At 34.1% G+C, this 12,861-nt stretch overlaps 1 protein-coding gene across 1 annotated transcript; it reads right to left on the reverse strand.

The window, feature by feature from the left end:
• Positions 1–264: 264 nt before the first annotated feature.
• On the reverse strand, positions 265–3,979 carry LOC126620438 (probable beta-D-xylosidase 6). The gene is made up of 6 exons (XM_050288796.1): positions 2,983–3,979; positions 2,626–2,792; positions 2,423–2,520; positions 1,952–2,302; positions 1,193–1,609; positions 265–967 (listed from the first exon to the last, which is right to left on the reverse strand). The coding sequence occupies exons 1-6, from the start codon at positions 3,736–3,738 to the stop codon at positions 369–371; spliced, it is 2,388 nt and encodes a 795-aa protein (XP_050144753.1). The 5' UTR covers positions 3,739–3,979; the 3' UTR covers positions 265–368.
• Between the last annotated feature and the right edge of the window lie 8,882 nt (positions 3,980–12,861).

Here is a 12,861-nt window from a genome sequence, read left to right on the forward strand (position 1 = left end):
ATCCAATTTCTTCTACATCTTTCACACCATCATCCACTTCTTGATCCATCATATCTCATGTATTTCTCCTTTATCACTAACACAAAAGTAAAAACCAATAATCAAAAACTAAAAACGAAATAGTATCGGCCTTAAGTTTCTTCTCTTATTAACAATTTTCATCCTTTTTCTTGTGGAGCTCTTTGAATCTGCAGTACTCAAATTGAAATGTGCATGAGCAGAAAATCTTTCCAAATTCACAATATACTGTGTCATAAAATAGAATGCTCATCAAGAATCATTTTTATTTCCAAGTATTGTATGTGCATATTAATCCACACATATCATGTACAATCTAAATTTCAAGCGTCTTTTTGACATAAATTACATTAATTAATTTCAACTGAGACAAAATGTTGTATATCTCCTACCATTAACACATGTTCACCCAATGGCAATATCCTTTCCCCATGCTCATCTGCAAAGCTTAGATGTGTACAGGGATCAACTAGAATGGATGCTGTAGTATATTGGTTTGAAACCGTATACACACGGTTAAATCCGATCAGCTGTCGTACTGGAACACCCTTGACAACTTTTGGCACTCTGGAGAACAACATCACACTATGGCCTCCATCCATGTCTCCGTTATTCTTCACAGCGATTTCAACCAAGAATCTCAAAGATTCACACGACGTTACCTCATCAATGTGTAAATGGTCAAGTACATCTCCTGGTTGGTGTAGTACATTTCTACTCAAATCTACCTTGAAGGGTTTTGATAAGCTTAACTTTTTTGGCGCTGAGACGATATTGTAAGTGAAACTACTATAGCTTAACCCGTGCCCGAATCCATATATCCTGTCCCCAGTGTAAAACCGGTATGTTCTTCCGGGGTAACCTAAAGAAGGATCAGCCCTCATGTTCATATCATTCATTGGTACATTGGTGAATGACTCAGGATACCAAGTCATAGGCAGCCTTCCACCTATTTATAATCATACCAAGTCATCATGTTAAATTTTTCCTTCGAAAATCAAAATCTACTCATGGCATTTACAATGCATCCTGTTTCTGTATCAAATTTATATTTCATCTTTACAATTATATTTCGAGAAGTGACTCCATTCTAGAGGACTGCATGTAGACGCGATTTCATTTCATGCAAAACTTAAACTCCATAATAGAATATTCATGTTGTCCAAATACTTACCTGGATTAAAATCTCCAAAGATGACTTCTGCTAGTGCTCTCCCGCCAGCTTCCCCAGGGTACCCAATCCAAAGAATGCTTGCAATTCGGAGATCTTCTTTGGCAAATGTTACATCAAGTGGTCCACCGCCAGCAAGAACTAGAATCACTGGTTCTTTGCTTGCAGCAGCCACAGAAGATACAAGGGCCATCTGTTTACCAGGTAAGAGAAGACTAACTCGATCGTGATCTTCTCTTTCTTGTGATGCATCAATACCAACAACTATAACAACAAAATCAGCTTTTTTTGCAGCATAAATTGCTTTTTCGAACCCAGCATCAGACAAACATGGTACATCCTGGCAGCCAGCTACATAAGATGTTCTAGTTGAGTACTCTTGAAGACCCTCAAAAGGACTCTTTGGGTTGCAGGGAATTCCTATAATCAAAGAACCAAAACCATAGAACATCTTTTAGCCTAATGGTTCTCATGGTATGCTCTAATTACTATGCTTGGTTAGTAATTTAAACTCCGAGTAACATCCGGAAAACATAAATAGAAAATTTTGGAACCCAGTAATTAATCACAAAATATCCAAAGATTTTGAACGAAGAGTAGTAAGATAAATCTCTACTTTGATGGAGAGGTGGAAGCCATTCTAATTTTCATGATCAAATTGCCATTTCAATAACTGAAAAAATCCATATATCTACATATAGAGTCCAAGAAACTTTATATAATATGGCACTCTATTAAAACATGTAGTGTAGTAAATCTTACCTGTGTAATCCCCACCCAGCAAACTTGAATTGTTTGCCAATGGACCAATGACAGCCAAGGAAAAATCAACACCCCTTTTTAAAGGCAAAAACTTCTTATCATTTTTAAGGAGCACAATTCCCTGCCTTGCCGCCTCAAGTGCCAACCTCTTATGCTCTGAGGTACAGACATCCTGAGCTCCCAAACTACCAAATTTCCCTTTTCTGGGATCTCCATTAAATAACCCAAGACGGAGTTGAACAGAGAAAAGATTGAGAAGCGCCTTGTCTATGTCTTCCTCTTGCACCTTCCCTTGTTTGATTGTAGATAGAGTATTTCGAAGCAAGTACGTGCCACAATCAATATCCGTCCCTACAAATAGGCGATCAAATTTATAACTTCTCAAAACAAATCTAATCCAAACATTTGCCGTTAATAGTCAATGCACAAAACTTGAGAAAATTTTAATGGAAAGATAACAGTCATAAAGACCTGCTTTAAGAACATCAGCAACTGCGTCCTCAGGACTTTTTGTGTAGTTCTGATATTCAAACACTGTGGCCACAGCATCACAGTCTGAGGTGATATATCTATAGGTATATGTATGATATGAGAGTTGTTAATCTATCAAGATTGAGTATGTAATATTTTCAATTATATATTTTTTTAAACAAAGAGAAAGAAGAAACCTTTACCCTTTGAATCCCCACTCGTTCCGAGCCTTATCCAAGAGATCTTTCTGTGCACAAGCAGGAACCCCATTTACTGCATTGTAAGAACACATTAAGCAGCTAGCTTTACCTTGTTGTATACAACTTCGAAAAGGCGGCTGATATGTATCCTCCAAATCTTGTTCTGAAACCTACTAAACAGAAATGAATTAGACTCCAAATCCCACAATGTCCTTTTATTTCAATTTTCACCCACAAGTTAACAACTTTGCAGATATACACAAAACTGAATTTGCACAAGCTAAAACACATTAAACCCAAATGAAATTAAAATTAGATAAAATTCCAAGAAAATCAGAAAGTGAAAAGGAAGTCTCTTACCACAGCATTGAAGCTATATCTACTGAAATTCCTCCACGACTCCAAATCATAAGCAGTGAAATGCTTGCAACAAGCTGAGAGCATTAAACTATCACCACTCTCATCACTTTCCAACACTCTCCTCGCTCCAAGCCCACCATCTCTAATTCCCCCACCCTGAAAACCCTTCACAAACTCAACAGCATAAGCAGAAGCAACCATGGGGTCCTCCCCAGGGGTCTCCTGGCCCCTCCCCCATCTGGGGTCCCTAAAGATATTGATATTGGGTGCCCAAAAAGTCAACCCAGCTTGCCCAAAATTGTACATTGCTCTGGCCTCAACAGCAATGGCTGCCCCGACGGAGAACCAGAGAGTCCTGTTGAAAGCAGCTGCTGTGACAATCACTTGTGGGAAGCTTGTGGCTGAAGGGATGGTGCCATTGAAAGAGACACCAGGGCCGTTGGTGGCTATGCCATGGAGGGACTCGGACCACCATTCGTAGGGTGGGATGCCAAGTCTGGGGATTGCAGAGGCGCTGTTTGAGAGCTGTTGGATCTTTTCTTGGAGGGTAAGGAGGGAAATTAAGGACTGAGCTCTGGTGGGGATCGGGAGGGAGTTGTTGCAGAAAGGGTAGGAGCTGTGGTGGGGTGGCTTGCATGGGAATTGAAGGTGGGGATTTGATGATGATGATGATGATGTGAATGGCTGGGATTTGGTGGAGCAGAGGTTGAGGAGTTGTAGGAGGAGGAGGAAGAGGGATTTCCAGTGATGAGGCATCGAGTACAGAGAAGGAATGTTTGAGCTCCAAGAGTTTCTCCTGTATTGGGGGAAAGACTCGACTTGCAAACTTGCATATGACGCAATTTTTCTGCTAAGATTTACAGAGTTTGGATTTGGATTTTTGTCATAGGTTTCAAAATCTTTTTATCTCGGATTTATACAGTGCCTAACACCGGCAAACTATTGATCTTTAATAATACAAAGTATGAAATTGCCATTTTAGTGGTTTGCGTTTTATTTCGATCACATAAATCCATCTTGCATATATATTTTATAGTTCTAATTCAATTTCTACAGATTCTTCTCCCCTAACAATTAATTATATAACATGAAAAATAAATACGATTGCCTTCTGTTTATTAGTATAGATATGGGGCTAGCCTAGAATTGTGATGCTTTTTAAAAAATTAGTTTATTAAAAAACTAATCCTTTGCAAAGACACTATTGTAATGACAAGCTATGAGTCATTTGCAAAGACAAAATTGAATACATGGACCAACAATCGAATTATGAACTTGGGCCATTAAGAGCTATCCTTACCCAACCCACACTATATTTTTGTGTGTGTGATAATGACATGCTCTTTTCATATTCTAAATAGGAACTGTTATTACCACTTTAAAATTTTCATTTTACACTTTTCATAATAATTTTCTTTCTAATTATAGAATGTTTGGAGTGTAAAATGAGATTTTTGGAGTGTCGATTATAATTCCCTTCCAAATTTTGAATTATTATCAGAAAATGGTGATTTGCGGAGAAAACATGCATTAAAATTACACTTTTGAAAAGTAGCTAGCCTTGTCAAAGAGAACTTACATAGAACGGATTTTCTGCATGTGGTGTTTCGGGTCAAATATCAAGATGGTATGTATAAATTTTTCTTCACATGACATCACATTATTAGATTAGGATGTTATGTGGTAATAAACTCGTTATATATGTAAGTTGTTTTCTTTGGCTATGAACAAAGAATATTTCCATGCGTACAACACAATGGACCAAGTTATGTGAGCAAACAAACCTCTTCTCCGAATCAAGTTTTCTAATCTGCTGCAGTTTCAAATGTCGCTATTTACTCTATGAACATTAGTGTTATCTTACTTGGACTACTGCGGGCTGTGGTGGAAACATGATAATATGACCCAAAACCGACGCGAACTGGTTAACATTTTTGGTTGATTAATTGCTGACAAGAGCAAGAATATGACATGGCCCGCTTAATACAACTCGATTTTCACACGCTAAACACTTATTAATCAATACGTATCATAGAGAGTTCCATAGTCAACATCTAGTTTCTTTGTAGTTCATGTAACTACAAGAAAATAACTTTGCAAATAGAGTATAAATAGATGTCACAAATACATATTCTCATGAAATGAAGTCTTTGAGTAGAGGACCTTCCGTGATTCACTTAGATGCAATCAATCCTGAATCGAAATTAAGTATCAATTCTTTATCCGAAGGATGGTTAAGTTTCAGATCAACACAGAACAGAAACTTAATTAAATGTTTTTAAATAAAATAAAACTATCTGCGAATCACAAAAACTCCAAAGGTCTAGTTGTTTAAAATATCTTTTAGAAAAAAATGACGTATGCCAACCATGACAACCAATTTTTCATATTTTTGGGAGAAAAGCTAAAAGTGAGGCTCTTTAATAATTATTTGGCATCTCACAGTTGAATATTAATTTTTGTATCAACATTATAAAACATTATTCGAAAAATATTAAGCGGAATTTTTTTTATAGATAATCCTACTTTTAAGAAAATCTCCTTAGCATTTCTCTCTTTCTATAAAGCTCCTAAAAATGTGGATATATGAACTGACAAAAACTACACCAGGTCCCCTTAAAAATCAATGAACCAACATGATTATAATTTATAATACAAGATTTAGGTTAGTTGCTTCCCCCTCACGGGATTTTATTCAGAGAATGTCATAACTCACGCATGCATACATGAATTTGTCAAATAAAGAGACACATGAAATATATTTTAAATAAGAGATCTCTTCCCTCCTTACATCTTTGTTACTTAACCAACACATGCTGTTGGAAGTTATGAATTAAATAAAGAAATTCAAGTAGGGATATATACCTAACGAAATTAACGAATTTCGGATCCCTGTTTCATTCCTATGAACCGTTGCACAAACCACGAACAAGAGCGCCACAGGGTTTATCAAACTCTCTTGTGCTCTTAGAAGGGCAGGTTATTAGCAAGTTAAGACAGACTATTCATTGTTCGTCCAAGACCACAATGGTAAATTCACTGCCCTCTTTGTCTATGTTGATGACATTATCTTAGCAGGGGATAACATACAAGCAATTGAGAACACCAAATCTCTCCTCTATGAAGCAATTCATGTTGAAAGATCTTGGATAATTAAAATATTTTATGCGCATCGAAATTGCTTGCTCTAGCAAGGGCGCTCATTCCCTCACAGTGAAAATATGCCCTTAAAATACTTGAGGATGCAGATTACAACCAGCCACCTCTCATATGGAGAAAACTTATCACTCAGGAAGGACAAGGGAAAATGCATCGTTGGTCCTTCTTCTTATTGATGGCTCGTCGGGCGACTAGTCTACTTGACGATCACGCCCCCTGATTTGGTCTATGATGTCCACATTCCGAGTCAATTTATGAAGAAGCCTCGAACTCCACACTAAGAGGCAGCCCACCGTGTCTTATGATATGTTAAGCATACACCAGGGCAAAGTATTATCTTCTCTACAAGAAGTCCATTCAACTGAATGCTTTTTGTGATGCGGATTGGGCCAGATGTCATGACACACGTCGTTCTACCACCAAATATTGTGTAATTCTTGGAGAATCCTTGATCCCCTGGAAAAGTAAGAAACAAAAACGGTGTCACATTCCAATGTACAGGTGGAGTACCGTTCGATGGCTGCAACTTGTTGTGAAGTCACTTGGCTAGAATATGTTTTACAATACTTGTGTATCAAACATAAACATCCAATCAAGTTATATTGCGATAATCATGTAGCACTTCACATTGCTTTGAATCCAATCTTTCACGAAAGAACCAAACATACATAGAAATTGGATGCCACCTCGTTCGTACAAGAGAAGGTTCAAAGTAAATGATTAGGACATCTCACATTTCAACCATGGAACAGCCAGCCGACTTCTTCACAAAGTCACAGAGCTGATACCAAATCACAACTTTGCTCTGCAAGTTAGGAATAATCAACATCCATTCCAACTTGAGGGGGAAAGTTGAGTAAAGCAAAGTCTGCCAGTCTCTTGATTTAAGGAGTCCATCTCCTTGGTTACTTTACAGTCATCGCATTGCTTTTCATTCACATTGGAGTCTAACTCACATAATAGCTGGTACGGGGCCTCAATTTCAAGATCTTGATTAATCTATGTATCAGTCTCTTGTACCTATTACTCTTGTTCTTAATGAAAACCATTCACACAGAATAAAAGGTTTTACAGTATTCATCAATGTAATATGAATTTGTATCAAAATATAGGATGGTAAAATGTAGCATCGTTCCAAGAAAATGGGTGTCGCAATGCTAACAAATTACAAACTATGACCATTTTATATATTAATACATCCCAAATAATATAGGAAAATTTTAACGAAAAGCTCATAGAATTGTTCACTTTAACAAAATAATAAAACAAAAATAATAAAAATAATAAAACAAAAAGTAATAGGAATATAAAATTTTGACATTGTTTAACCGTGATCACACAAAATATGAAAGAATGAAAAGAGTATAGAAATGAAAAGACAGGCAATCTACCAAGATATACTTTGAGCTGTAATATGTACTTGGCAAGATTGTTATGATGACTGCAAAAGAATCATCGATTGATTCGATTCACAATAATGAATTTGACAAACTCAGACAATGATGACATTCATTACAGTATATAGATTTGGAACTTTGACACGTGAATCTGAATTAGTTACTTAACACTAAAGACATCCAAGTTTCAATTTGATTCGATAAAGTAAAGAAATGTGCAGTAAAGCCATAGCTTATGCTTGAAGGGTTCAAGTATACTTGGACCCGAGAGAATTTTCCACCACAAATAGCAACTTTTTAGGTAAAGGTTTATAACTTTAATTCCCTCAATGAAACAAAATTTGAAAGTGAAATTATTACTAGGTACAAAAACCCAGTTGAGGATTTGGCAGACAAGAACGCTTGTTGGTCCTTAAAGTCTATTAGAAAAATAGATTTTTCAGTATGTAGGGAATATAGTTCGGTACACTAAGTGTCATAATACAAGTGGTTGGATATTTGGAAAAAAAAAAATTCAACCACTTATATTATGATACTTAGTGTACCAGACCGTGTTCTTAAGACATTTAAAAATTCCTCTATTAGAAAAGGAGCTTGAAGAAGTTGGGTTCATATATATGATCTCCTTAGAAAGTCCAATTAATTTTGATATGATCATGAGACAAGGTTAATAATACCAACCCTTGGAGTAGTTTCAAAGACTTCGAATCGAAAATAGCATAAACGTGAAAAAATATATACATATATATATATATATATATATATATATGTAGTAGAATTGTTAGTAGGATTACTCCTCTCATTGTGGTCTCGTAGTTGAAACTCTGTACTTTCTAAATTATTTAATTATATAACGTCACCAAAATAAATTAATAGAAAACTTCATTTTAATCCTTGGCAAAGATGACTTTGATTAAAACCATGAGTAAGATCAAAATCTAATTTTAGTCCATTGATACATTAATATCCTTATTTATTAATTATATTTTGATTTTTTAATTATTTATCTTTTTCTTTCTAATTTTTAATGTGTTAATTTTATTTCATTATAATTTTTATTTGCATTTCATTCATCGTAATATATTTTGTTGTGAACATTTAGATAAACTAATTTTTGTTATACAATATATTTTGATGTACTTTATCTTCTTCATTTAGGTATATTAAATTCATTATAATACATTTCAGCGCATATATTTAAGTACACACATTTCGGTACATACATTTCGATACAAACATTTAGGTACATTAATTCAATATAATACATTTTGGTACATACATTTAGGTACATTAATTTAATATTATTACATTTCGGTGCATATATTTAGGTACATACATTTCGGTACTAATATTTAAATATATTAGTTCAATATAATATATTTCGGTACTAACATTTAAGTACATTAATTGAGCCCTTCAAGTTTGAAGAATGTTAAATAAAATTAATAAATTAAAAAACTCTTTTTTGGTCAAAAAATAAATTAAAATTTGTGTATTAATAAATTTAAATATTTAATGGGAGACATTAAATAAAATGCACATTAATTATTTTGAATTAAGGGCACATTAGGGACTAAAATCAATATTTAATCTAACACCAGGTTTTCTTTAAATTTTAATCTTCTTTAGGGATTAAAGTTTAAAAATCCCATAAATTAAATGAACGAATAGTCTTTTGATTAAATGTAGAATGATAATCAAATGCCTAAACTAAAAGAGTTGAGTCCTTGCATGATAGCGTGTGTTCAAACATCGTCGATAACTAATCTAACATCTAATCTAATAAAATCTATCGTTTAAAGAAAAAAAAAAAACTATTTTCAATTGGGTATTGTTATTAGTATTAAAAAATGTATCTTACATTCTCTCTCTCTTATTTACTTCACTATAAAAAAATGCATGATAAATATATTTTTATGAGTGCAATTTGTTATACACGCGCTAATAACAGCTTTATTCGATATGATCATTAGTGACTTTTTTTAAAGATGATCTCTAAAAAGCAGTCTCAAATTTATACGGTTTCCATTGTTAAACCACCAACCATTTGACTTGTAAGTTATAACTTGTTGTATATGATTTTTCCAGAAAACCCAATTGACTTGGAGCCAAAAGCAATTGAATGCTACGAACTCTAGTGATCAGCAATCACCTGCATGCATGCATGATGAATCGGTTGTATTCTACAAGATATCATTATAAATTGTCTTCACTCTCTCTTCATCATTACTTGCGATAAATAATGCATACTTCTGCTTGGAATACTGCAAAATTCATCATTACTTGTCTTCGCTATCTCAATGTACTGCAAATTTAATCAATTAGGCAACTTTGATATCCAACAGAGTACGGCCCCTAAGGAAATTACACATTAAGCACATTAATGTAGTGATCGATCGCAATGGAAAATAAGACGAAGAGGTCCGAGCTGGGCCGGCCTGAGAATTTAGGAGTCTTGTGTATAAGATTTAGATGGAGATCCTTTTAACTTTTTTAATATTGTATTTTGTTTGTTAGTTTTTTTTTCAATTTGTATCAATAAAATTTAAATACCACAAATTAGAGTACCAAATTATAAGTATTATTTGAGTAAACAAGAGTGTTTCCTGTCTTGAAAGGTTTTCGATTCGAAGTATGTTGCATGGTTTTTTTGTGTAAAACTTATCAACTGAGAATTTAGGGACCCTGTGCAAGATTTAGATGGAGACCTTTCATCTTTTTTAATATTGTATTTTCTTTGTTATTTTTTTTTCAATTGTATCTATAAAATTTAAATACTACAAATTAGAGCACCAAATTATAAGTATTATTTGAGTAGACAAGAGTGTTTCCTGTCTTGAAAGGTCTTCGGTTCGAAATATGTTGCATGATTTTTTTGTATAAAACTTATCAACTTTTTAAGTTAATAAATTTGCAAAACTTAAAAATAGCAAAATAATTCCACAAGGACTTGAACCCAGGCCATGTACAAGAAGACTGAAGGTCTACACCACTAGCATTGGTACAATAATTATTATTATCTTGCACATTTAACTATATAATATGTATCTGTTTACATGTAAAGAAAATTTAGGAGCCCTTCCGAATCTGGGTCCATGTGCGGTGGCACCTTTTGCACACCCTCAGGGTCGGCTCTGGGTCCAAGCAATGCTGATTACAAAGCCTTAACAAGAACAATCGAAGGAGAAGGACAAGCTTCTTCATCGTCGCTACAAAACAAATCTTTGACATGCTAGTGAACTATGTGAGCCCTTTGAAAAACAAATGTCCATGGCTGCATTGCCATGCACCAGTAACATGCCTAGGACAAACATGTGCATTGGTTCATCCAAAGCCCAACTCTTTCTAATATCCAACAATCCGAGGGCAACCGAGGGATGAAAACATGCATGTCGAAAAAAACCCACTTGCTAATTCCCACTCCCAAGCAAAAAGGAAAACAAATCCACCTCAAAATCCACCCTTTTTTTAAAGAGAAAAGTTTTTTTTCCACACCATCTTTAAAAAAAAATAAAAAAAAGGTGTTAAGAAACTCTGTCAAAAGTATGACTTTTTATGAATTTTTTGTCATTTCATTTTTTTTTTTTGGCAAATTATTTTATTCTATTGGCATGGGAATTAGCGTAAACTCGTGAGTGTTAGAGAATTCATGAAGAGTCATACTTTGAGAGAACTTCCTTAGCAGCAAATGGTTATGAGGAAATTAATGGGTCATTAGGAAACTTTTGCTCAATATTCTTTTTAATATTACTACTTCTAATTTAAACTAAAAAAAAAAGAATAAAGTCGTAACTATTAAAACAATTCACCGCTTACAATAGTCTAAAACTTCGCTGCCCTTTTCTAAATTCCACAAAGCAATGTAAAGTAGCTAATGCTAAATTTAGAGTTGTATAATATTCACATGCTCCAAATACTGCTTGAATATTTCTAACAAGCATCTGAATGATTGAACCTTCTTTCTCTACTTATTTGTTTCCTTTTTCTTCTCTCCCTTATTTATATATACCTAAGTTATTGATTTGAATACATCATTCGCTAAGGCAAGGCAAGGAGCACGTGGATGGATGTGGCCAATCATTTTTCGAAAAGTGTACAAAGATGCAAATTACAGTCCCCTGGCCAATTTATATAATGTAAAGTCATTATCATGCCAGACACATGTTCTACAGAATTGTCTCTTCATCATCCAGTTTCTGTCACATACATAAATTTAGTATTTATATGTAAAAGTATTCTTGTTGAAGACTACACTTGATATAGGGTTGAGGATTACAAATAGATATAATAAGTATTTATCATTCCCCAATTTGGAATCCTATATCATTCACCAATTGTCAAAATATCAATAAAGAGTAAATTATAGTTATGGTCTCTCAACTTTAACTCAATTGGAGCAATGGTCTCTCAACTAAAAATCCATTACCATTAGTCCATCAACTCATCAAACTGTGCAACTCTGGTCCCTCAATTAAAAATTCATTACCATTGGTCCCTGAACTTTAATTCAACTGGAGAAATTGTCTCTTAACTTTATCCCGATTGTAGCAATGGTCCTTCCAACATAACTCGTTTTGACAAATTTTTTGACTTGGTTGACGAAAATGACCATAATTACACACTTTGATGAGTTGAGGGACCCTAATTATATAAATGGTTATTTCAACATAACTTATTTTGACAAAATTTTGATGAAATTGATGAAAATGACTATAGCTATACATTTTGATAAGTTGAGGGACCAATGGTAATACATTTTTAGTTTAGGGACCATTGCTTCAATTTGATTAAAATTAAGGAACCATTGCTACAATTTACTCTCAATAAAATAAGGTTTAGTTTTTTTTTTTTTTGGCGTAGTAAATCTTTGATTAACTATGAATTTTTCTTATACGAGCGATAATGGGATGAGGGAGAAATATTTACCCGCTTAAGCTAGAATTCTCTTATATTGGATTAGTCAAGTCATATTTTCTTTAAGACATGCACGTTAGTAAAAGTACAAAGGGAAAGTGAAGTATTGATAAATTATTTTTCATTTTTATTAGCATATTTCGGCTTAACAAAGTTGGCTAAAACAAGATGACTAGAACAATGTGTAAAATGGCGGAGTCAAGTTCTTACATAACCCCCGGGGGGGGCGCCTTTCACAAATATGAAACTTTATTTTTTAAAGCCTAAAATATGGTATAGATTGATTGTATTTCTATTTATTTATCTCAACTAAGATGGAGAGACATCTTAGGTTAATATGCAAGATAGAGATAGATTAAAATTTTCATACCGCATCGACCATATAGTCACTTTATTTTTTAAAGCCTAA

Source organism: Malus sylvestris, chromosome 1 (genome assembly GCF_916048215.2).
Source record: "Malus sylvestris chromosome 1, drMalSylv7.2, whole genome shotgun sequence".
NCBI classification, from domain to species: Eukaryota; Viridiplantae; Streptophyta; class Magnoliopsida; order Rosales; family Rosaceae; genus Malus; species Malus sylvestris.